The 26,224-nt window shown below is 49.6% G+C and overlaps 1 protein-coding gene across 1 annotated transcript in view; it reads left to right on the top strand.

Annotated features, from left to right (window-relative positions):
- MBTPS1 (membrane bound transcription factor peptidase, site 1) overlaps positions 1–26,224 on the top strand; it is a 197,594-nt gene that overhangs the window by 126,837 nt on the left and 44,533 nt on the right. The window contains exons 19-20 of the mRNA XM_078772991.1: positions 12,512–12,652; positions 14,900–15,031. Of these exons, the coding sequence (XP_078629117.1) occupies positions 12,512–12,652; positions 14,900–15,031 (273 nt within the window). The remainder of the gene's footprint in view (positions 1–12,511; positions 12,653–14,899; positions 15,032–26,224) is intronic.

Below are 26,224 nucleotides of genomic sequence, written 5' to 3'. Positions count from 1 at the left end.
ATACATAGCGGTATCCAAACTGGTACCCAAAAACGATACATAGCGGGATATCTCAAAAAGCTATGGATGGATTTGGACGAACCTTGTTGGACAGGTTGTGTGTGTGACAAGGAAGAATCGATGAAATTTTGGTGAAGATCCAGATCCGGATCCAGCTAGTATAATTTTTTAAAGTGATTCTTCACCATTGAGTGATATGGCCAACCATGCGGAGGTATGCGTGCCGTTCTAGTTAAGTAATGGAATCTCGATGCACGTTACGATGCAAGAAAACATGATGGTAAAAATTTACAAGACAACTGTAAACAAGATGTTTTTAAGCAAATCAAAACAAAAAATGACGATCATAACCCCATCCTTCAAATATGATGGAATTGATGAGTATGTTCCAGAGACAAGTGACGAACCGCCGCCCAGTGTGTGTGAATGGAGAGAGTCCTATGCATCCTACCTTCGGGTGGATGTGACATCGAGTCCAGGTGTATATCTGAGGACAAAAACACAATGGTTTTGAGCTTTATGAAGAGCTCTCCTATCGGTGAAGTTTGCTTTCCAGGAGGAAAACACAAGCTGCCTACTGTCAGTAATTACCTCACCACGTGAATCGTTGTACAAGGGACAAGATGTTAGGCGTGATACTTGGAGGGTTGATGAACGAACTAAGGAAGGTTTATTGAAAAATGAGTCTCATGCACTGCACATGTACATCCAGAGGTGACGGATTGCAGGAAAGACTAAACTGTCTGATTAAACTACCAGACACGGCACAGCTTTCGTCATTTTCAGAAGCTTTCAATAGCACCTGAGCCAATGATCCAATCGGAGCATAAGAAGAGCAGGGAAGGTTGGAGGGAAAATTTAGCATTATCAAGTGAAGTAGAGATTGGGAGCCATTAGTGGAAATATCGGGAATCCAAAAGATCGGGTAAGGCCTGAACTGTCACAGACTGTCTTGGCTGCAATTCCATGCATTGTGATTTGAGGAACGATTCCAAATCGACTGGGATCATAACAGTTGAAGTCATTGTAGATTAGTAGAGAGAGCGTTTGTGCGAGATGATTGCAGGAAGTCATCGTTGCTTGAGAGAGCCTCGTATACAGAGTCCTCACATTTGGGAGGGCAGTAAAGCATGCTCATAAACATGACGTTGCTATGGAGAAGGACAATGAGCCAGAGATATTCGATAGCTATGGGGAGTTGGCGGTGGGTTGTGGGGCAGAGACAGTGGTAAAGGAGCTTCTGACATAGATCGCAACATGACGACGAGCAGTCGAGCACGGTCATTTGATCTGTCAAATCGGTGCAAGGAATAACCTGTGAGGAGACCATTGAGTCTGAATATCTATTGTTAATGGGGTGAGCTCATACTAGAAGAACGTTTATGACAAAAATTTTAGACGTTCATAAGTGAATGCAATATGATCGTTCCCCCTCCCCCGCCCCCCACCCCTTTCCATCACCTTTGACCCGTGTATAATCAAAAAGGAAGATACTGGACCAATGTTTACCAGCTTTGTCTGAAGGAGCTGTGATGGTATTGTTGTGCCAGATGTCTGGATTGATTTAAATACAAAGGCATAGCAAGCAAAATCTTAAATTTAGCCACTGATTTTGACTTTTGACCCCTCTATAATCATGAAAACGACTAATAATCCGACTTTGTAAATATGCATCCCAATACAAGTTGTTTGAAAGCACCTTTTTGCTCATTCTCATCTCGATAGACTCATACAAGGGAATGGCAAGGCAAAGTGCTTTTGTTTTTCGCTCTCGTCCCTTAAAATCCGAACGTGTCCCAAAATCGAATCTATCGAGGTCCCCCGCCATTTTAGGTGGTATGAGGAGGAGATCTGTGCAACATGAAAGCTGAATCTCGAACGGTGTTTTTAAATATCGCATACACAAGCCAGGTTACCGAGATGGTCGCCATGGCAACATAATTCGGCCAATCGCTGCCATGATCTAATCAGGGTGAGATTATGTCATGAGGAATGGATATCTGCAATATGAAAGCTAAATGTGCAATGGTTTTTGAAAAAGCCCATACACGAAAGTGCATGGACGGATGATCAGTCGGTCAGGACGGAGCTCATTTTAATGCCCCCCGTCTCCAGCCTTGTCGAAGGGGCAGGGGCAAAAATGTGTCTGGCTATATTGGACTAAGCTACCTTGGTTCCAAATTTCAAGAAGATTGCCAAGATGCCAAACTTGTACACCCTCGACCTTTTTCTATTCATAACAAGCGTTACGCCTAGGTCCCCCGTCAGGGAAGTGATGTGAGTTGACAAAGTGGAAGACGCAGAAAACATGCTATGATATGATATTTCGCTCACAAGGTTCAGACATATATGGAGGCGGCCATCTTGGATTTTGACGTGGCGACCCAATTTTCAACAGCGTTCTTTCTTATGCCTCGATAAGATCTGCACTTCCGGTCCCTCGGGCGACGAGGCTTGCTTCGAGCTCTCCACGGCATCGAAGTTTGAGTGTTTTCCCATTCGTGTCTTTCGGGTTTCCGCTGGTTGTTTTGTTGTGTGTGTGTTGTTGTGTGTTTCTGTTTAGTTTTGGTTTTGTGGTTGTTGCGGATTTGTGTGTGATTGGTCGTTTTTTATTCGCGCGTCGTGCGCGGCCTGGTCTTTCCGGGCTCCCTTCCCCCCATCGGTGTTTTGTGAGTGTAAGTTCTTTCCTTCATAGTATTTGCTTGTTTCTTTGATTTTCTTTTCTCCCCCCTGCCTCTCGCAGGCATCTTACCCTTTGTCCGGCGTTTTTAAAAACAGGACAAACGGATAGACAAAGAATTCTATATTGATTCTTTCTCTCCTCCCGGACACGTGCTTGTTCGCTCTCCTCCTCGTCTCGACTTGTGCCCCGCCCCCTGTATCTCGTTTTTCTTCCGCCTCTGCTCCTTCTTTCTCAAATCCACGTTATCGCTTGGAGACTTTTCCCAGATTGTTTTTCATGGTTTTCATGGTTCTGTTTGGATATTGCTGGAATATGTTTAAACCACAGCCGTGATGCTGACGCCCCCCCCCCCCCCCCCCCAGAATTTCCATGTTTTAAACGCTTCCCAGTGTCTACCCTGGTCAGAATAGGTACACCGTATCCCTGCGTGTCATAAGAGACGACTAAGAGGGTTGGCGTCAGGAAGGGCATCCGGCCATAAAAACATTGCCTCAAAAAGAGAACCATGACAATTACAACTACATATGGGCAGGGTGCAGCCCGAAGTGGAGATCGGGTTCTGAGGTTTGGGACGTGGAATGTAGGGACAATGACAGGGAGATCAGGAGAAGTGGTGGAAGTATTGGTCAGAAGAAGAGTGGACATATGTTGTGTGCAGGAGACAAGATGGAAGGGAAGTGGTGTGAGAATGGTGAAGGGTAGACAGGGACAGAAATACAAGTCTGTGTGGCAAGGGTGCCCGGAGGGCGTGAATGGTGTTGGTGTCCTGTTTTCTGAGGAGTTTGTAGACAGTGTGGTGAGTGTGACTAGAGTGAGTGATAGGTTGATGATGGTGAAAATGATGATTGGAAAGCTCTTGCTGAACGTCATCTCGGGATATGCTCCGCAGGTTGGTTGAAGCGATGAAGAGAAGGACAAGTTCTGGTGTGCGATCGAGAAGCTGATGGAAAACGTGAAAGATGAGGAAGTTGTTGTGGTGGGAGGAGACCTGAATGGACATGTGGGAAGGAGTATGGATGGTTTTGAGGGAGTTCATGGGGGTTACGGATATGGTGTGAGAAATGGAGAAGGTGAAAGGATTTTGGAGTTTGCTGATGGAGCTGATTTGTTGATTTGTAATACTCAATTCCAGAAAGAGGATAATAAGCTTGTTACATACACGTCAGGTGGGTCGACGACAACCGTTGACTACCTGATGGTGCGGAGGCGAGATAGGGGGCACCTCCGGGGCACAAAGGTGATCCCGGGGGAGGAGGCTGTTTCACAGCACCACTTGGTTGTCTGCGACATAAGGGTGAAAGGTGCGAGGAGAGCTCGGCGGGTGAAGTACCAACCGAGAATGAAGGTGTGGAGGTTGAAAGAGGTGACAGTAAGGGAGGCATTAAAAGAGAGGCTGAGTAGGGTAGAGGATGATGTGGTTGAGCTTGAAAGTGGTTGGATGTCAATGAAAGCTAGTCTGTTGGGAGCCGTTGGTGAGGTATGTGGATGGACAAAAGGACCACCGAGGCACTCGGAAACATGGTGGTGGGATGATGAAGTTGGAAAGAGGATTGACGAGAAGAGGAAGAAGTTCAAGGAGTGGCAGAAGGCGAAGGGTACGGGAGCAGAAACAGCAGAGCATGAAAGTTATAAGGCAGCCAGGAAGGCTGCAAAGAAAGAGGTAGCAAAGGCGCAGGAGGCATGTAGGAAAATGTTCGGAGAACGCTTGGGTTCGGAAGAGGGTCAGAAAGCAGTATTCAGGATTGCAAAGCACATAGCGAAAGAGAGGTGTGATGTGATGGGGGTGAGTTGCTTGAAGGATGAAGTGGGACAAATCGTTGTTGACCCAGATGGAATTAAAGGAAGATGGAAAAGATATATGGAAATGCTGTTGAATACAGAGAATGAATGTGATGGCAACATAGAGAGTAACCCAGTTTTAGGACCGGCAGAGAAGATAACTGAGAAGGAAGTTGAGGAAGCGATAAAAGCAATGAAGAGTGGAAAAGCGGGAGGGCCGACGGGAGTTGTGGGAGATATGTTGAAGGCAGCAGGAAGTTGGGGTGTGAAGAGAATGACAGAGATCTGTAATCTGGTGGTGAAAGAAGGCCGCATTCCAGTGGATTGGGAACTGAGTACCCTCGTCCCTCTATACAATGGGAAAGGTGACCCTCTGGAGTGTGGCTTGTACCGAGCGATTAAGTTATTGGAGCATGGAATGAAGGTATTGGAAAGGGTGTTGGAGAGGAGGATAAGGAAGAAAGTGAAGATCGACGAAATGCAGTTTGGATTTATGCCAGGAAGAGGAACGACAGACCCGCTTTTCATTGTGAGGCAGTTGCAGGAGAAGTACATGGAGAAGAGGAAGAAGTTGTTTTTGGGGTTTGTTGATCTGGAGAAAGCATTCGATAGGGTTCCATGCAAAGTATTGACATGGGCATTGAGGAAGTTAGGAGTGGAGGAATGGTTGATCAGAGTAGTGATGGCAATGTACAAAAGAGTGCGCACAGCTGTAAGGACGAAGGACGGGAACAGTGGTGAGTTTGAGGTGAAGGTGGGAGTGCATCAGGGGTCGGTACTAAGTCCACTACTATTTGTGGCTGTGATGGCGGTGCTGGCTCAGAACGTAAAGGAGGGTTTACCGTGGGAGTTGTTGTATGCAGATGATCTGGTGTTGATTGCGGAAAGTATGGATGGACTGCAGCAAAAGATGAACAAGTGGAAGGAATGTATGGAGATAAAAGGTCAAGGTGAATATCGGAAAGACGAAGGTGATGGCAAGTGGTAAAGCATGTGGTGAGGTGGAAAGAACTGGGAAGTGGCTGTGTGCTGTGTGCAGGAAGGGTGTCGGAGTGAACTCCATTCAATGTACAATGTGCGCTGAGTGGGTTCATCAAAAATGTAGTGGTCTGAGAGGGTCATTTCCCAGTGTGGCAGCTACATTCAAATGTAACGTGTGCACAGAGGGAGCTGCAGATGGAGGAAATGTTGAGTTGGATCTTGGAGACGGCGTGAAGCTGGAAGGTGTGAAAACATTTTGCTACCTCGGAGACATGCTGAATGGAGAAGGTGGATCAGACTCGGCAACGGTTGCTCGAGTGAGATGTGCATGGAAGAAGTTTCGGGAACTGAGTGGCGTGCTGATGAGGAGGAGAATGTCGCTGAAGCTGAAGGGAAAGGTGTATGCTGCATGTGTGAGAAGTGTTATGATTTATGGGAGCGAGACATGGGGAATGAACGTAGAGCAGCAACAAAGGCTGGAAAGGGTGGAAATGCGAATGGTTCGATGGATGTGCGGAGTATCGTTGAGAGAGAGGAAGACAAATGATGAATTGCGAAAGATGATGGGAATATTGCCTGTGATTGATGCTGTGAAGAGGAACAGGTTGAGATGGTTTGGTCATGTGTTGAGGAAGGATGAAAGTGACTGGTTGAGAAGAGTGATGGAAATTAATGTAGAAGGAAGTAGAGGACGGGGAAGACCGAGAAAGACCTGGCTAAAGATGGTGGAAGAAGAAATGCGGGCAAGGGGGTTAACAAGGGGAGATGCAGAAAATAGGGCAAAATGGAGAAGATTGTCATGGGGACCGCAAGGCTAACCCCCGCTCTAGCATGGAAAATGGCCTTAAAATGCATGTTGTCTTATGCCTCGATACACCCACACACCAGATTAGAAGTTGGTACTTCGCTTATTTTTCAAGATATTCCGCTCACAAGGTTCAGACATACATGGCGGCGGCCATCTTGGATTTTGACGTGGCGACCCAATTTTCAATAGCATTCTTCCTGATGCGTAGATACACCCACACACCAGATTAGAAGTTGGTACTTCGTTTATTTTGCAAGATATTCCGCTCACAAGGTTCAGACATACATGGCGGCGGGCATCTTGGATTTTGACGTGGTGACCCAATTTTCAATAGCGTTCTTCCTTATAGTCTACTTGCCAAGCCTATAGAGCCCTCTTGTGAACCCGGAAATGTTGAGTACCCAACGTTTTAAGTTAGAAATGTACAGTATGGGTCCCCAGCACTTAGAAACTGCCGGATGCTCACTTGCATATGTTGGGCAATTAGCAAAATTAGCATTAATAGCATTAACCCTATCAAACATAGGCCTGGGACACTGAAATTTCTGTTTCGCTCTATTGCTCCGTTTGAATGCTTCGTGTGAGCAAACTATTTGAAGGATCTGTATGAAATTTGGACATAATACACTTAGACAGATATGCTTTCCGTGAGTGTTCTTATAAAAAATTTCCTGCGATCAAAATTTCATGTGAAAAAAGGGATGTAAAAGCCGTGGATTTTTTTTCAAGCAACATTTTTTTGCGCAGTTAGTGCCCCTACTCTCATGTTGAGCTACAGTTTCAATGTTAGTGTCAGCTGCCAAATATACTTTTGAGGACCCAGATAAGTTCCTGCGCGCAGTCAGCCTGGAGAGGCACATCGGCCCTATCCACAGTTGGGGTGATAATTTTGATCTTGTGGTCTTCACACCCAATGGTCGCCGCACGACTCATGCCATGGCCACTCAGTTTGTGCAGAATCCAGCAGGTCTCCTGTTCCCCGGAGGAGCCACACCTGGTGGTAAGGTCATGTCGCTGAAACTACCCCGTCTGACGAAGCTTGAAGCTGGGAAACTTAGTATAGCTCATAAGAGCAGTTTTGTCATTGAACATTACACAGGCCCCAAGAAGATGACTCCACCAGCTCTGAAAGAAGTCCCAAGAACTGATGCTTTCAAAGATGCCATCAAACAGAGTGTTTCAAGAGCACAGAAGAAGGATGCTGCTTGGCTCTTGCAGCTCCACTCTTCCCCTCTTCCCCTGGATTGGGCAGCCTACAATGTTGTGCAAGATCGCAATGGTGATGATAGTGCTCCAAAGCTGAAGACGATAAGTGTCTTTGGACCACTGCTTGACTCGCCCCCTGCCAACCCTGATACAGTGCTCAGTACCATTGCCTACTTAGACACATCACTGAGGCAGCTTGGCATGAGCCACAGTCATATCACGCTTGACATGCAGCTGTACGTGATCGCTTGCCTGATCAAGTGGAGTGTTCTGCAGCGATGGTCATCAGTGGTTCTCAGACCTGGGATGATGCACACTCTCATGTCATTCATCGGTTCAATCGGACAACTGATGAATTCAACAGGTGTGGAGGAGCTAGTCGGTGCATCATTTGGAGGCCTGAAATCCATCTTCAACGGGAAGGCCTGGCCCAAGGCTATGCGAACCTTCCGTATGGTTGTGTCTGCTCTTCTTCATGACTTCTTAGAGGAGGGAGAGAAGACTCACGAGCAGATAACAGCATTCCTGGAGAAAGCCAGAGAGCACCCCACAGGCCGGCTATGGGTGGATTGTTTCATCACCCCTACCCTAATAGCTCACAGGTTCTGGCGAGCAGAAAGAGAGGGTGATTGGATGCTGCAACAACACTGCCTTGAAGAGATGCTGCCCTATTTCTTTGCTGCCGGTCATCACCACTACGCAAGATGGATCACATGGCATCTGCGCGACATGCAGTACCTTCCTGCTACTGCCAAGGATGACCTTTACGCTGGAAGCCATGTGTGCCGCCACTCTGATGGTGCAGCTGCAGTGAGTGGAGACATGTTTGGGGAGCAGACATGCATCAAGCAAGGAAGGGAGTAGGAGGCATGAAGGGCATCTCCACCAACCCTGAGCAGGTCGCCGTGTGGATCCAATCTTTCGGAATCTGCTCCTATCTCTCCAAGTCATTGGATGAGATTTACGACGATGCTGAAGCACCGGATAAGACAATGAAGCCCAACAGACACAAAGAAGAGGGTAAAGGACGGCGGGAATTGGACGCGGAGGACCGGGCTAAAATCCTGAGAGTGCTACAGGAAAACTCCCATCCACTCACCATAGAGACCGCGACCCTCCGCCATATCATAAATGGCCAGGTGGCAGATGAAAAGGTGAATGTGCAAGATGCATTGAAGATCGGACAGGACATGAGCACACTGTTCTCTTCATCACTTCCTGAGAGATTTCATGCGCCCATCTCAAATAAGGTGGTGACAATGACATTCACCAAAAAAAGAGTGAAGGTCAATGCGAAGATCATATGTGACCTTGAGGCGTTGTTTGCTCGGCTGCTGGTGGTGGGAAGCAAGAGAAGAATGGAGCTCTCTGCCCTCTTTGACTACGAGCTCGGCCCGGTCCCTGCATCCATCATCGATGAGTATGGATGCCTCAGGAAGGGTAACAAGTCTGTGATCGTCCAGCGTCTTAGAATTCTTGCCCCCAATCCCCCACCCACCGCATGTTGTACTCGTTGATGCATCGCAGCTCATCTACCACGTGGTGTGGCCATCGTCAGGCACTGTGGCTGACCTCGCAGCCAGCATGGGGCGCCGGCTTAATCGCGACATCACCCAAACATTTGTCATCTTTGACCGGTATGAGCAAGTCTCTGCCAAAGACCACGAGAGGCAGAGAAGAGCTGGGGAGAGCTCAACAGAGTACCGACTCTCACTGACAACCCCTCTACCTAGCCGCGACAAAGTGATGAAGAACAAGACAAACAAACGGAGACTGGGTGAGCTCCTGTGCACACACAGCATAGGAGATCACATCAAGATGGTCAGCAAAGCAGACAGTATTGTCACTCATGACGAGGCTGACGTCTCCCTCGTCTCATACATGTTGGATGCAGCCAGTCGCGGAGCTGAAACTGTCCGCATTCTCAGCGACGGCACTGATGTTTTCGTACTCATGGTCTATTGGTGCTGGAAGGTGGGTATCACATGTAACCTGCAGATGGAGAGATGGGATGGCACTATTCTCAACATCAATTCGACAGTAGAGAATCTCGGTGAGCAGTGTCGCTCCATCCTGGCTATGCATGCTCTCTCCGGATGTGACACCACCTCCTATCCCGCGGGGAAAGGGAAGGTGTCCGCACTCAAGGCCATGAGAGTAGTACCTGGTGACCTGCTTCACTTCATCGGAGAGGAGGGAGCTACTGATTTACAGATTACAGAGGCAGTGAGTGGTTTCTTCCTGGCTCTGTACAATGAGAGGGAGTCGGCATCTGAACGTCGCCAGATATGACATCTACCGAAAGCGCAAAACCCCCCCAGCACTGAAGACACTGCCTCCTACAGAGCGCAACGCTCTCCTCCATGGACGGCGTGCCCATCTACAGGTGCTGCTTTGGAAATCAGCAGACTGCCCTGACCCACCAGCTGTGGACATAACAGAGTTTGGATGGAATAAGAAGGAAGGCGAGAAGGGAGAGGAAGTCATCATGCCAATCCTGGATGCAAGCCCCGTTGCTCCTCCTGCCGTGTTGGAAATGATCAGCTGTAGCTGCAAAGCTGGGTTAAAGCCCTGTGTAACAGCAAAGTGCAGCTGCGTAGCTGCAGGCCTGGCCTGTACCAGCTACTGCTTCTGCAAAGGCTCTGATAGTACATGTTGCAACACACTCACACACTCACAGCAAGAAGAGCAATATGACAAGAATGTAGAGTCAGGAGAAGAAGATGAAGACGATGAGGATGAGTTTTATGATGAGGATATGCTTTATAACAGTGCAGAGTAGTAGAAGTGCAAGACGCTCTTTCTTGATGGAAGTTTTATGTTGTGTAACTAGTGCACATATTTTTCAGCTCTGATAATTTTGGGTATACTTGTGTTTTAATTTTGAGGATATTATTTACCCATAGTCATATTATTCTAGTTTGGTATGGTACTTGCCTTTGTTACCTCTAATACCTGTGAATAAAAGTGGAGCAATAGAGCGAAACAGAAATTTCAGTGTCCCAGGCCTATGTTTGATAGGGTTAATGCTATTAATGCTAATTTTGCTAATTGCCCAACATATGCAAGTTAGCATCCGGCAGTTTCTAAGTGCTGGGGACCCATACTGTACATTTCTAACTTAAAACTTTGGGGTACTCAACATTTCCGGGTTCACATTGCTGGCAAGTAGACTATTATGCGTAGATACACCCACACGCCAGATTAGACGTTAGTAGTTCGTTTATTTTTCAAGATATTTCGCTCACAAGGTTCAGACATATATATATATAGTGGTGGCCATCTTGGATTTTGACGTGGCGACCCAATTTTCAATAGCGTTCTTCCTTGTGCCTAGATACATCCACACACCAGATTAGAAGTTGGTACTTCGCTTATTTTTCAAGATATTCCGCTCACAAGGTTCAGACATACATGGCATCAGACATACATGGCGGCGGCCATCTTGGATTTTGACGTGGGTTGCACCCACACACCAAATTCGAATGCGGTCCTTCGCTTACGCACGCACGCAAATACGCACTCACTCACTCACTCACGCACGCACGCCCGCATGCACGCACGGACGCACGGACGGACGGACGGATGGACGGATGGACGGACGGACACACGGACGGAGGGGAAAACCATAGTCCCCCTTTCGCTCCGCGGTGCGACGGGGGACAATAAATTGATGGCCCCAAAGTGTCAGTTTTCAGGATATTGAGCATACCTTTAAAGTACAAAGGGTTTGGCCTTAAAGGGTTTGTGCCATCCCCTAGAGGGGCGTAGTGCTTCCAAAGTAGTTTCCTTGGCGGTGAAACACACTGGGTGGTTTACCATACCCGATCCAATGAGGTCCGGATTAGAACCTTCAGTCCTTCTGATTACAATACAATAACTCAACTAATTGATCCTGTCCAGAAGCGACCATTTGTTATCTGTTCTAGTTGTTTGAATTGAGAGATGGTGTTGCAAGTGTCTCCTCTTCATAAGAGGAGACAAAACAAACCATTGTCTTCATGGATCAATTGTTTGTAATTAAATTTTTATTTATTCGCTCAATTAAATAATCTCTCACTCGTTTTTCGCTCAGATAATTACTTCTTTATTCAGGTGTGAGGGGAGGGAGAATACAATTATTTATTGACGATTTGAAAGCCTTTGGATTTAATTATTTATGCCTGTTATCTTCAGGAGGGAATCGATAGTTTAGTATATTTCAACATAGTAATGTTTTTTTTTTCCAGTATGTTCACCCTCGCTTGCTATGTGACTATTTTAATAAATTCTTTCACCGAAGTGTCCTCCTGATTGATCAATGAGAGATGTGAGAAGGTCCATCTTTTTGGGTTGTCTCATCACGAGATGTGCAAAGTCGTCGCACCTCTCGTATATGCCAGGACATCACAGCTTTGTTACTATGGCGTAACTTTGTTACTATTGAGTGGACACATTAAAACCTATGGCTATGTTTTTAAATTTTTCACTTTATATCCTTGTATCCAACATACTAATCATCACATGACAAATAGTCACTCAGCCTGTCATCCTTCCGAGGTCGGCAAATTGAGTACCAGCTTGCTGGGATGAATGATCCCGGTGTGTACCCCGATTTAGAATAGGTACACCGTATCCCTGCGCATCGTAACAGGCGACTAAGGGTTGGCATCGGGAAGGGCATCCGGCCATAAAAACATTGCCTCAAACAGGGAACCATGATTGTCATGGGGCCCGAAAGGCTAAAGCCCGCTTTAGCGGGGAAAAATGGCCTTAAAACGATCATTCATTCATTCATTCATTCATTCATTCACATGACAAATAGTCCTGTACATCAGTGAATTTCTTCGTAATTCATCTCTCTTACATTTGTTGCCAATGTACATTGTTGTTGTCTTTTTTTGTGTCGTATTAATTCACCCATGAAAACACAAGGTGATGACATAGGCATTTATTTGGCTGTTAAGAGTACTCTATTGACCTCACAATATCACGACAGGTGATATTAAGGGATTTTGGAAGGCTTTACCCTTGGGGCTTGAAAGAATTAGCGTGTGCTTCACGATATCTTGCAGGTGTGGAGGTTTTGCGGCAAGAGGTATACACGCAGCCAGCCGTACCTGTGCTCGGACTTTTTCAAGCCCCCGGAGAAGGTGCTGGCCGTTTGGTCCTGTATGGGGATTCAAACTGCCTGGACGATAGTCATCGTCAAAAAGGTAGGATCACATTCAACCTTTGGACAGACATGATAAATAACTTCCTGTGTGTTTCCCATGTTTTGGTGAATTGTAACCTTGTGGGATGTTTTATCCCCACGCTCTAAAAAAGAAACTGGGTGGAGGGGGGCGATGTTGTAATCTGTCTGCCTGCCCATCCATCATGCTGTCTCCTAAACGGTTGTGCAGAAATTCACCAAATTTGGAAGTTCTGATCACCCCAAGCCAAGAAGGTGCGCAAGCAGCATAATTTCTCCCCCCCCCCGCCCCTTCCTCCGGGGCCCTGGGGCAGGCTCAAGAGGTCAAATACCATTTTTTAGTGAATCTTTGCACAGTCATCTCTCCTTCAACAACATTAATGTTTACCTAAAACGTGTGACGTTGTGGAGACCCAAACAGTCAAGGATTGTGAGAGGAGGAGGGGGAGGAAGAGGAGGAGAAGGATGGTGCAGAACCAATCTCCCCCAATGCCTCAAGGTCATCATCCTCACTGTGGTTCTTCCTAGGATTATTCACTTGCCTTTTTGTCCACATTAAGATAAGACATTATAGAGATTTGATTAGCTGCCTTTTTCTTTTTTTCTTGGTGGTCTTGAAGACCTTGAGGCATTGGTCTTGAAGATGGTCCGCACATCTTGAAGATGGTCCGCACAGTCGTTGGTGGCAGGCGGATCTGGAAATGATCACTGCCCTATCTCCACCCTCAATATATCTCTCAATGTCCATCTTGGTCTCCAAAGACTGATGTTCTGTGCTTCTTTGTGGCAGGCTCTTTGTATTAGGTATTAGCAGCGATGTTTATCACCACTCATAGGTGATGTTTAGTGGAAATTTACTTCACAAAAAAGAGTGCAAGTTCACTGAACAAAGACTAAGATGACGTGGGTAGGGGATGTATTATTCTGCCTCTCACCGCTTTACATCACACCGCTTACTGTAGATATACTGTACCACACCACCTGGAATGCTGTTCTGCCGACGCAAATAGTTATCAATTCGGCAAAATCGAAAAATGTGGTGTATTGATGGGAACCTATGATATTGTATAGAAATATCTAACTCCAAGGGCCTTTCACTCACTCACCGCAGGCAGGTTGGTGGTCTTTCCGTCTTCTACCGACTCCTCTCCGGCCTTGCCCCCCCCCCACCCCCCCCCAGCTCTCTCTGGGCTCTGTCCCCCAAATATTCCAACAGGTCGCACAAGATCTGCCAGCAACCTTCTTCTGGTGAAATTGCCAAAATCAAGACTCTCTGCTCTCCTTCATTCCTCTTTTCTCCCGCCTCTGGAACAAACTCCCTCACTCTCTTCAATCGCACTCCTCCCTCCAGGTCTTTAAAACAGCTGTTCACCACCATCTCTTATCTTCCCCCATCCAAAACCTTGATCTTTTCTACCCCCGCTAATTTCACCCCAAATCCACTTTTTTGAAATACCAACTTCTGTCCTGGAAGTCCTTGGTGTCCTTGTGTTTATACTTCTCCCACCCCCCCCCCCCCCTTCCCACGCCTCCTCCCCCCAAGCCCTCTCCCTCCCACACATCTCCCGATGTCCCTGCTCTCAAATGTTGTGTTTGTGTGCTTCCCCTTTTCTCCCCATCTTGTCTGCCGCTCCCTCTTTTTATATATTTTGTTTGTCTGTTTGATTTGTTTGTGAAATAAATGTTAGCTCTTTCACGAGCCTCGATTCAGTATCCCAAAAAAAAATATTAAAAAAATGGCACGACGTCGTTGGAAAAGTGTTCCCCTATTGGTTAGTGACATTGTCGCAAAACGACGTTGTTAGAAGCGACGTTGCAGAAGAACTTGCTGTATATGCAATCCACATTGGGGGACACATGACATGTGTAACAATTTTGGTGTTATGACCCCTGGTTCATGCCCCAAGGGATGTGGATTGGGACTTAAGGATCACAGTGGGTCAAAACAGAAGGTTTTCTAACACTAAATTTGATATTGGGTCAATCCTGGTGGAACGTTTTGCAATCTTTCAACTTTCTTTCGGTGGAAGTGTGGGGATTTGCGATGGCACGCCATTGACTTCGCTCCAGTTATTAATTTTTTTATTCCGTAAGTTTGATGAAGATTTTTTGTAACCGATTCAAATGACACCAGTAACTAGGATCAAAAATTAGGATTCTTTTCTGCAAGGAAGAGGGGCCTGTGTGGGGTGGAATGGTGTTGGGATGCAGTAATGATTGTGGTGTTATCCATCCTGATATTATTCCACTCATGTATGTGTACTTACAGACTGCTTTTGGTTGCTGGATGCCATATTGCAATACACAGCATATGGCGTGCTGTCACCGATCTTCACCGAGCATGGTGATGGGCAGAAACATCAACTACCGCATGTGGACTCTCTGCCACAGCGTATGGATGGTAAGTCGACTCACCCAGCGCCAGTTTGATCTCAAGTTGGGTTGACTGTTAGATCAGCACAGCACAGCAAAGAAATACAATACGAAGCCCAATATTCTTACCAACTCACTCGTTGAATAGTAAGGATGAAGTAGTAACACACACCTGCATTGTTAACGGTATTTTGCTTATCTCTGTGCATGCCATGATAGTGACATTTCATTACCAGCAATATTGCAAAAAATATTGTTTTAAATAACACCAGTATGACAACATCGCCCCCATTATACCACAATCTGGAGTGACACCCACCCTAGAAATGTTCCCCTAACGGAATATGCCACCAAACCTTGTATGTGGGTTGAGCGAGACCTTTTTTTCACAGGTCTTGCTCCTGGACTATAAATACAGCAAAAAAGAGTAAGGTGTAGGAGCTATGCTCCAACGTAAATCGAAAGAATGGACGCGACAAAAAGCTGGAATTCGTCCGAGTTTCTTTATTGTGTCAAATCAACTCGGGTACTCTGAAAAGCCCGTTTATCGGGCAGCAATATATATACACATTATCCCGGAGCGTTTGCCCGGGAAAGGCGAGAGGGGGCGTGCCCGGGCGTCCCGGACGAGGCCTGGCAAGTCGAGAGCGGGCATGCCGGGCGTCCTGGACGAGCCCGGCATGGTGATCGCTCCGCGTCCTCGGTAGGTGCAAGGCGATTGTGTATACCCAGCGGTAGCCGCGACACACGTCCCCCCAGAATCGACTTGCACCGGCAGGGTCAATTTAAGGGGGGTCCTGATGACCCAGCCGAAGCGACCCCTGGTGGGTCGTGGGGGGGGTCCGGTGTGGTTGTGGGCGGTCGAGTGGGGGGCACCGTGGATGGGGGGCGGCCTCGCCGCGGCGGAAGGGCCAACCGTGGCGGTTGGTCGATGTCCACGTGCGCCGGCTTGAGGCGGTCCACCGCAATCCGGTCCGACCTGCCGCCGATGTCGATGACGAACGACTTGTCGTCCCGTCGCAGGACCCGGAAGGGCCCGTCGTACGGCGGCCAGAGTGGCCCCCGATGTGCGTCGTGACGCACAAAAACGTACTCCGCTGTGCGAAGCGCTGGGGGGACGTAGGACTGGGGGTCACCGTGGTGGGACGTTGGCACGGGGGCAAACCGTCGGGCGGTCTCCTGGAGGTCCGAGCGCTGGTGAGCTGCGGACCAGGGACTGGTAGCATCGGGCACAAATTCGCCCGGGACGCGTAGCGCCTGGCCGTAGACAAGCTCGGCGGTGGACGCCCGGAGGTCCTCCTTGGGGGCCGTGCGGAGACCCAAAAGGACCCACGGCAGCCGGTCGGCCCAACCGCCGTCCTGAAGGCCGGCCATGAGCGCGGCCTTCATGGAGCGGTGGAATCGCTCGCACAACCCGTTGGCTTGGGGGTGGTAGGCCGTAGTACGGTGGAGCTTGACCCCCAGGTTGCGGGCGACCGCGCCCCACAGCTCGGAGGTGAACTGCGGTCCGCGGTCCCACGAGATGTGCGCCGAAGCGGGCGACCCAGGTGGCGATGAAAGCCTGCGCCACGTCGGCGGTGGTGGTGGAGACGAGGGGAATGGCCTCCGGCCACCTGGTGGTCCTGTCCACCATGGTGAGCAGGTGTGTGAAACCCCGTGATGGGGGGAGGGGGCCCACCAGGTCCACGTTGACGTGGTCGAAACGTCGTTCGGGCACGGCGAAAGGTGCCAGCAGGGCCTGGGTGTGTCGGTGGACCTTGGCCTGTTGGTAGGCTGTGCAGGTGCTGGTCCAATCGCGGACGTCCCATCGAAGGCCATGCCAGACGAATCGCGCCGACACCAGCTTCTGGGAAGCTTTCCGGCCCGGGTGGGAAAGGCCGTGGAGGGAGGCGAAGATGTGGCGTTGCCAGGTAACGGGCACGATGGGGCGAGGCTGGCCTTGGGAGACGTCGCAGAGCAGGACAGTGTCCGCGAAGGGGATGTCGGCCAGGCGGAGGCCCGTGTCCGCCGCCCGGAGGGCTTGCACCGTGGTGTCGGTGGTTTGGTCCGCCGCCATAAGCGTGAAGTCCACGCTGAGGTGGACCGCGTTCGCGCTGGCCCGAGAAAGACAGTCGGCCACGGCATTGTCTTTGCCGGCGACGTGCCGGATGTCCGTGGTAAACTCCAACACGGCGGAGAGGTGGCGCTGTTGGCGGGCCGACCACGGCTCCTTGACCTTGGCCATTGCGTAAACCAACAGCTTGTGGTCGACGAACGCCGTGAAGGGTCGGCCCTCCAGGAGGTGGCGGAAATGGCGAACGGCCAGGTGTAGACCGAGGAGCTCACGGTCAAACGTGCTATATTTGAGCTCGTTCGGCAGGAGTTGCCGGCTGAAAAAGGCGAGTGGCTGCCAAACCCCGTTCACCCATTGCTCATGTACGGCGCCCACCGCGTAGTCGGAGGCATCCGTGGTGAGGGCGATGGGAGCGTTGAGCACCGGCTGAGCGAGCAGTGTTGCGTCGACGAGGGCCCGCTTTGAGCTTTTAAAGGCCGCGTCCATTGCTGCGGACCAGACGACGTCGTGCTTGGCCGGCTTGCCCCGTAGGGCTTCGTAGAGGGGCCGCATGAGTTGAGCAGCGCGGGGCACGAAGCGATGATATAAATTCACCATTCCCAGGAATTCCTGCAGGGCCTTTATCGAGCGGGGACGCGGAAATGTGGTGATGGCCTCGACCTTGGTTGACAGCGGCACGGCCCTGTTCTTGGTGATATGGTGGCCCAAAAAATCAACGGCCGTTGTGCCGAAGTGGCATTTGGCCAGGTTGATGATGAGGCCGTGCTCGCTAAGGCGCCCGAACAGTGTTCGGAGGTGGAGGAGGTGCTCGGCCCGGTCGTGCTGGCGACGAGGATGTCGTCCAGGTAAACGAAGAGGAACGGCAGGTCACGCAGCACGCCGTCCATCAAGCGCTGGAACGCCTGAGCCGCGTTCTTGAGGCCAAACGGCATTCGCAGGAATTCGAATAAGCCGAACGGCGTGATGACGGCCGTTTTTGGGACGTCGGCCACCCTGACAGGTACCTGGTGATATCCCCGTATTAAATCGATCTTTGAAAAAATGACCCGTCCTACCAAACGGGCGGAGAAGTCTTGGATGTGCGGGATCGGATACCTGTCGGGGGTGGTAGCGTCGTTAAGGCGGCGGTAGTCGCCACATGGGCGCCAGCCGCCCCCTGGTTTTGGGACGATGTGTCGTGGCGAAGCCCACGCGCTATCGGAGCGCCGCACGATGCCGAGGTGTTCCAAAGCGTCGAACTCGGCTTTGGCCACGGCGAGCTTGGCTGGGTCGAGGCGGCGGGCTCTGGCGTAGACCGGCGGGCCCGTGGTTGGTATGTGGTGCTCGATCCCCTGTCGTACTGCGACGGCCGAAAACGTCGGCCGCGTGATGGCCGGGAACTCCGTGAGCAGGCGAGCAAACTCGTTCGCCGCCGGGAGGGCGCATGCCAGCTCGGTCGGAGCGGAGCTGCTCAATGTGTATGCCAGGGAGCTGAAGGTCTCGGCGTTGATGAGGCGACGCCGTTGGACGTCCACCAGCAGTCCGTGTGCGCAGAGGAAGTCGGCGCCTAGCAGAGCCATGGGCACGCTTGCGGTTACAAAAGTCCAATTAAAGCGTTGGCCGCCGAAGCAGAGGGTGACGTTGCGCGGGCCGAAGGTGCGGATGGCCGATCCGTTGGCCGCAACCAAGGAGGGGCCGCAAACCGCGGACTGCCTGTCCTGATCGGAGGCGGGTATGACGCTCAGTTGGGCGCCGGTGTCACACAGGAAGCGCCGTCCGGACGCTTTGTCCGTGATGAAAAGTAAGTTGCCCGTGTGGCCGGCGCTCATGGCTGGTAATGAACGCCGGCCCGGCCATTTCCCGGCTTGCCGAAGGTGCACAGCGGTCGGCATGTCCGGGCCTTCTGTCCGAACCTGGCATGATAATAACACCACGCCTGGTCAGGTGGAGGCTCCGGTCGTCGTGCTGGAGGTGGTCGGCGCGGCGTAGCGGCCGCCAATTGCGTCGGCAGTTCGGTCGTCGACCGTGCCGGGTGCTCGGGCGCCATGGGCGTTGCTTCGGACGGCGGTGGGCTCCAGGTCTCTGGTCCAATGCGTTGGCCTGCCGCGGAGATCTTGTCGGCTTCCCTGGCGAGGGCGCGGGGATCCGTGATCGTCGTGCTTGCCAGGGCGAGGCGTACCAGGCTAGGCAGCTGACGGAGGAACAGCTCCCGGAACAGGAATGCCGGAGAGTGCTCGCCGAGCAGCGAAAGCATGTAGTCCATTCGCTCGGACGGGCGCGTGCCGCCGAGCTCGGGCAGGTCGAGCAGGCGCCGTGCGCGTTCCGCTGATGAGAGGGCGAAAGCATCGAGGAGGAGCTTTTTAATCGCGTCGTATTTGTCAGCGGCTGGCGGGCGCTCGAGGAGGCTCAGGGCGCGGGCCGCAGTGGCTGAGCCGAGTGCTGCTACCACATGGTGGAAGCGGGTGTCGTCGGCCGTGATGCCTCGCAGGGCGAACAGGGAGTCCGCCTGGGCGAACCAAACCGCCGCGTGAGCCTCCCAGAAGGTAGGCAGTTTGAGGGCAACTGCCGTGTCCATGTCGGGTCACCAATGTAGGAGCTATGCTCCAACGTAAATCGAAAGAATGGACGCGACAAAAAGCTGGAATTCGTCCGAGTTTCTTTATTGTGTCAAATCAACTCGGGTACTCTGAAAAGCCCGTTTATCAGGCAGCAATATATATACACATTATCCCGGAGCGTTTGCCCGGGAAAGGCGAGAGGGGGCGTGCCCGGGCGTCCCGGACGAGGCCTGGCAAGTCGAGAGCGGGCATGCCCGGGCGTCCTGGACGAGCCCGGCATGGTGATCGCTCCGCGTCCTCGGTAGGTGCAAGGCGATTGTGTATACCCAGCGGTAGCCACTACAAAGGATAATAAATGAGTACTGTACTGTACACAGTCCTGTACTCACCAATAATAGGCAAAGATATTGTGTGGAGGGGAGAGGGTTGTTGCGGTGGCGGTTTAGAAAGTGATGAAATTCTTACCACGTGTGCTTGATGGGACAGACACAGGTCGATTTCCACTCGTATTGTAGGGTTTAGGGAATGTTTTACAATAATTACTCAATGAATGTTACTTGACACCACTCGATTATGACGCCCGAAGTACAGTACGGCATGCAGATTAAAAACGAAGCAGGAACGACTTGCAAATTAAACATTAAATAAAACGTTTTATAATGGCACAAACTGGAATTTCTCAGTTCCGATCTTCTCTAGCGTCCGTAGGCAGTCAATGGCGGTCTCCGGGGCACATGTTCGATTCAGACTGATCAGCTCAGGGAAATGGTCCGAAAACGGATTCCCCATATCTGCAATAGGTCGGTACAGAAGCCGAACTTGTCTATGAAATGGTTTCTGACTGGCGAATCCAGAATCGTAATTCTCATCTGATAAGTCCGTAGTCAGTCCCAGACCCGCTTCAAATTTTGCCACTCTGTCAAAGCGCCTTTGGGCTTCTGGAAAAGCGCTATACAAAATAAATGAATTATTATTATTATTATATAATAATAAGTATGACTGTTCCGGGGCACACAAGAGCCATTGTCTCAACATTGCCGGGTTCTGAAGGAGACCAATGGCACCGCCACATCCCTTCACGATTTTATTCATTTGTTCGTGCGCCTCGTCGATCGGGATTGTTGAAAATTTCTTCGAAGTCTTTGCAATCACCCATCCGCCATTCTGGAATTCCGTCGCTACTTCGTCCGGCAGCAGTTTCATGTCCTTCAGATACACGGGCAACCACCGAGCATAGTTTGTATGATTGAATGCGAAAGCGAATGGGATTACCTCCTCCAAAACTCTCAGAAAGAGTTGAAAGTTACGCTCCCTGTGCGCCTTCACCATGGTCAAAACGAATACCTCATATCGTCGGACCAAATCCCAGAAATAGTAGGTCGGGTGCTGCCTGCACATGAGTTTTCGCCAGGATTCCAATGTAATCGTGTCGTCGTCCGAAGCCCCGTCAGCGATAAAGGCGTCTTGTTCCAGCAGAGACAAGCAGATGACAGTAACCTGGTGTGACTGTCTGTATAAAGATGAGGAAATTGATTATGTGTTCATAATAATAGAAAAAATCGTTAAGATGGAAAAAATCGTCAGTGTCGTCACTTTACAAACTACATACTCAGAGCAAACTCACCTGGTTCTCTTCAGATGAGAGACATTCAAGAATGACTCGGCAGTACCGGACCCCGTGATGTTTGCCTTCATCAGAGCGTCTGTCCACCCAGAATGGTCAAGGAGATTTCCTGCGATATTCCAGAGAGACATTTCTATGTGTAGCCCTCCCAGCATGACGACGAAATGTTCCGCACCGTATTCCAGAGGCCATTTCCATTGTATTGACTTGGCAATGGCATAGAGTGGCTGATCGACTGTAAGAACCGCGACCTGTCCAGGGTTCAAGAAATTGATGGCCGTTTTAACGACGTCCATACCATGTTTGATCATCGACGGTGTTGCAGACTTTTCGTAGAACAGTGGAAGCACAGCTGATATCGTTGTACAATTTATGGAGTCTTGGAGAGCGGCGTGGAAGGCAGACCATGTTACCATATCTCCCTGAGAAATTTCGCATTCTCGCATTTTTTGGATGCTGTAATCTATCCACTTGCTGAGCTCGGTGCGGTTTCGCCAACTGTTTCCGTTTCTGCGGGCGTCAAAGATGGCTGGGTAGCGGGAGGCATGTACTCACATTTTGTTACGTTTGTTGGCACTTCCAAGACATCATGATAGCTCTTGAGCATCAGCGGCTGGGTATCCTTTGGTGGAAATCCTATCGGTTCTCTAACTTCACCGGGATTGGTTTCTGAAATCTTCTGGAACAATGAAATACCAGTGCCGTGGAATGAAAATGTAGCAGATGTGGAGGATAAATTGTGGTCAATATTGTCCAGAGCCACGACAGTAAAAATCTGTTTTCTGAGCTGAACTGGGCACACGACACCGTCCTCAATGAATCGCTCACTCAAAGACACAGCCATTGCCGACTCTATTTCCAGGACACGAGAATAAGAAATGCTGAGCCCTAACTTGAAGAGGGCCTGAATGAGTATTTTGTCTCGAAACTGTGCGTGAATTCTCAGGCCAATATAGATCGGCAGCGGTGGAGGATACGTGTGCCTGTGGCCGTGATCTGTGTCAGTTCCCTTTTTCTTAGCATTAAGAAGTATTGTTTGACACGCGGTCAAACACGCTTGTGACTCCACTTTAGTTTGGTCCTTCAAGTCCGACCCATTCAAGATCATTGCGATCATTGACAGAAGAGACGTGGGTATGGCTTCCTTTTGGCATCCCGGATGAAAATTTCCAGAAAAGGTGAATTTCTTGTGTTCGAACAGGTCTCTGTGAATGATATTGGCAGCTTTCATGAGTGTACGTGCTTCTTCATCATAGTCCCGTGACGTCATATGGTCCTTCAGCAAGTATGATAGCGAATCTCTGTAAACTATCAACAAATTGCGTCCTTCAGAAACTGTCGTTGCTTCCGGAAAGTATTCCAGTATTTCATTCCTTAGTCTGCTCCGGTTTGTCAGCTTGTCTACACCGAGGTCACTAAGGCGAGCTTGATACAAGTCATACAATTCACTGAGTTTGAACACAACTTGACCGTTCATAACAGAGTTTTCAACATACGTGAAAAGTTCAACACGAGCTCGCGACTGGGACATCATTTCCGACTCATCTGCCGATGTCTTTTGTTCGTTTCTTTTCAGCGACCGATGGCGATTTCGAAACTTCGTGAGGCAATCGAAATGATATTTTGCTTCGATTGAAATCAAATCAGAACCTCCAGTCAATCTAGCTAATAAATCGCCGTCCTGCAATTCTGTGGCCATTTGGTGAATTTTTTTATCAGCACCAAAAGTCATGCACTCGTGAAGATCAGTTCCAACTGTACCGTCCCTGCCACAGAACAAACATTGTCGCTTTGTGTCGTCCACAGACCCGTGACGTTTGCTACGTTTTGCAGTTGCGGCGGCGTCGTCGAAGTCCAGGCTGGCCCGTTTCCGAATTCGTTCAAGCTTTTGATCGTTGAATTTTGAGTAGCACAATTTGTGCCACTTCACGGTGTTTGAGATCAACTTGCTAACGTCCTCCGGGATGAAGGGCACATTTACTGGCATAGCTTCAAGCTCTCGGAATATGCGAACGTTCTCCAGGAATTTAGTATACGCTTCCGACTATTCATCCCTTCTGTTGAACGCATCCAGCGGGCATCTCAGATTTTCCTGAGTTATCTTCTGACAAATCAGGCACTTATTCCAGTCGGTAGGCCGGCTGGTCTCGGCCTCCGCGAGTAACTGAAAGAGACCAAAAGATACAATTAATATCTCAATACAGAATTGTATCCCAAAAAAATTTGTTTCATAAAATACTTGTTTTGTTATAGTGAAAATTCTGGAGCATGCCCCCGAACCCCAGCAGCTCGAGGCGCCCTGACCTACTCATCTAAAATATCTGCCACCCCTCATAATAAAAAGTTCCTATCCACCCATGAAAAGGTTTGAAGAATTGATAGAAATATGTAATTATGTAATTTAACTACTTCACTTGAAATAGCTAATTGCTATATAGAATATATCCATCAAAAAAGCAATTTCTGTCAGGTTTGCTGTCACAACAGGGGATGGTCTGTTTTACTAAATACACAGCAGGCTTGCCTAGGAGAAAGATGGGTGTTCTAAGCATTCAGTCTATTTTTCTCTGGGGATGGTAATTTTTTCAAAACCCCATTTGGAGAGTCGCGAGAGCAAAAAATAATGGTCGGATGACTTTTTTTTTTGTTTGTTTTTTTGTTTTTTTGTATACAAGATCGAGGCTCGTGAAAGAGCGAACATTAATCACACAGAAAGACAAACCGACACATAAAACATATAACATAGGGAGCGGTAGACAAGATGAGGAGAGAGGGGGAAGGACACAAACACAACATTTGAGAGCAGGGACCGAGAGACATGGAGACATCGAGAGATCTGAGAGAGGGCGAGGGCTTTGGGGGGGGGGGCGTGGGAAGGGGGCGGTGGGAGAGGTATAAAACATATGGACACTGCCAGGACTTCCAGGAAAGAAGTTGGAATTTCAAACAAGGTGGATCTGGGGTGAATTAGCGGGGGTAGAAAAGATCAAGGTTTTGGATGGGGGAAGATAAGAGATGGTGGTGAACAGCTGTTTTAAAGACCTGGAGGGAGGAGTGGGATTGAAGGGAGTGAGGGAGTTTGTTCCAGAGGCGGGAGAAAAGAGGAATGAAAGAGTGAAGGTGAGCAGAGAGCCGAGATTTCGGCAGTTTAACCATCAGAGGGTTGCTGGCAGATCTTGTGCGACCTGTAGGAATATTTGGGGGACAGAGCACAGAGAGAGCTGGGGGTGCAAGGCCGGAGAGGAGTCGGTAGAAGACAGAAAGACCACCTACCTGCCTGCGGTGAGTGAGTGAAAGGCCCTCAGAGATAGCTTCATCGCGGGAGATTCCAATAATTCTGAAAGCTTTGGTTTCAACAGCGTGAAGCCGAGCTAGGTGTGAGGCAGGAGCACCGGCCCATAGGGGAGAACAGTATTCCATTGAGCTGCGGATGAAAGCCTTGTATGTGGTGAGGAGCTCAGGTGTGCCGAGGAAGGACTTCGCACGACGGAGGATGCCCAGTCGGCGACTGGCTTTGGAGGCCAGCTTGGAAATGTGGTTTTCCCAAGAAAGATCATGGCAGATAGTGAGACCCAAAATCTTGAGCGACAGAACTTCTTGGAGAGGATTGTTGAGAAAGTAGATGGGAGGGTTGTCCAGTCGATCTTTTCGGAGAGACATAGTAAGAGTGTGAGATTTGTCAGGATTGAAAGACATGTTCCACTTGTTTGACCAGTCTGTGATTTTGTCCAGGTCTTCAGAGAGTGAGGAGGCAGCAGACTGCCGATCTGAGGGAAGAGGAATGGAGCGGCAGAGAGTGGAGTCATCAGCAAAGAGATAGAGAGGATTTTCGAGAGAGTCAGAGAGATCATTGATGAAGACCAGAAAAAGCACGGGGCCCAGAACACTGCCTTGGGGAACTCCAGCCTGAACAGGAAGAGGAGATGAGAGAAACCCATTCAGGGCCACACGTTGACGACGACTAGAGAGGAAGTCCGCCAGCCATGCGTGGAGATTTCCATGGATACCAAAGGAGGAGAGTTTGGTGAGCAGAGCGGGGTGCCAGACCGTGTCGAAGGCACGTGATATGTCGAGGGAGACAGCTCTAATTTCCTGTTTGGCATTGAGGACCTCCATCCATTGTTGAGACAGCAGAAGCAGCATGTCCAGAGTAGAGTGACCTGGTCTGAAACCAAATTGATGATCAGAGATCAAGCCATTGGAGAAGAGGAAAGATTTCATATCCGAAGCAATGATGGATTCCATGACTTTGCTGATAATTGGGAGAAGGCTGATTGGTCTGTAGTTGCTAGGATCTGTTTTTGCACCTTTTTTGTGCAAAGCGGTGATGTTGGCTGATTTCCAAGCAGATGGCAGTTGACCTTGAGCAAAAGAGAGGGTGAAGAGAACAGAGAGAGGGTGAGATAGAGCAGCAGAGCAGGATTTTAGGACCCGTGGGCTGATGCCGTCGGGTCCAGTTGCAGAATCAGAGTCGAGGGTTGACAGAAACTTTTCCACCTTGTCAGGAGGAAAGAACACGGAGTCCAGGAGCAGCAGGGTACGACTGGGTATGGTGGGTACAGAGAGGGATGGGTTTGGGACACAAGATTTAGAGGCAAACACAGAGTTGAGGCATTCAGCTTTTTCACGTGCGGAGTCAGCTGTGTAGCCGTTTGAGGTAAGGGAGGGGATGGAGGGGGAACAAACACCAGAAACGGATTTGACCAGACGCCACCAGGATTTGGAAGAGGGAGACAGATAAGAGAGTTCGGTCTTGAGAACGGAGAGATATTGTTTCCTGGCTCTCCTGAGGGTGGACACACACTTGTTTCGGGCTTTGTGAAAGGAAATGAGATTTCCTTCCGTTGGATTTGCTTTCCAGGAGACGAAGGCAAGTTGTTTCTGGGCAACAGCCTCACCACAAGATTCCGTGTACCATGGACGGGAGGAAGGGTATGACAACTGAAGACGAGATGGGATAAATCTGTGCATGAGAGAGAGCAATTTACTTTGGAAGAATTCCCAGGA

The sequence above is a fragment of the Myxine glutinosa genome, chromosome 2, assembly GCF_964187855.1.
Source record: "Myxine glutinosa chromosome 2, kmMyxGlut1.1, whole genome shotgun sequence".
Taxonomy (NCBI): domain Eukaryota; kingdom Metazoa; phylum Chordata; class Myxini; order Myxiniformes; family Myxinidae; genus Myxine; species Myxine glutinosa.
The sequence above is the reverse complement of the archived record's forward strand: the minus strand, read 5'-3'. Positions and strand labels throughout refer to the sequence as shown.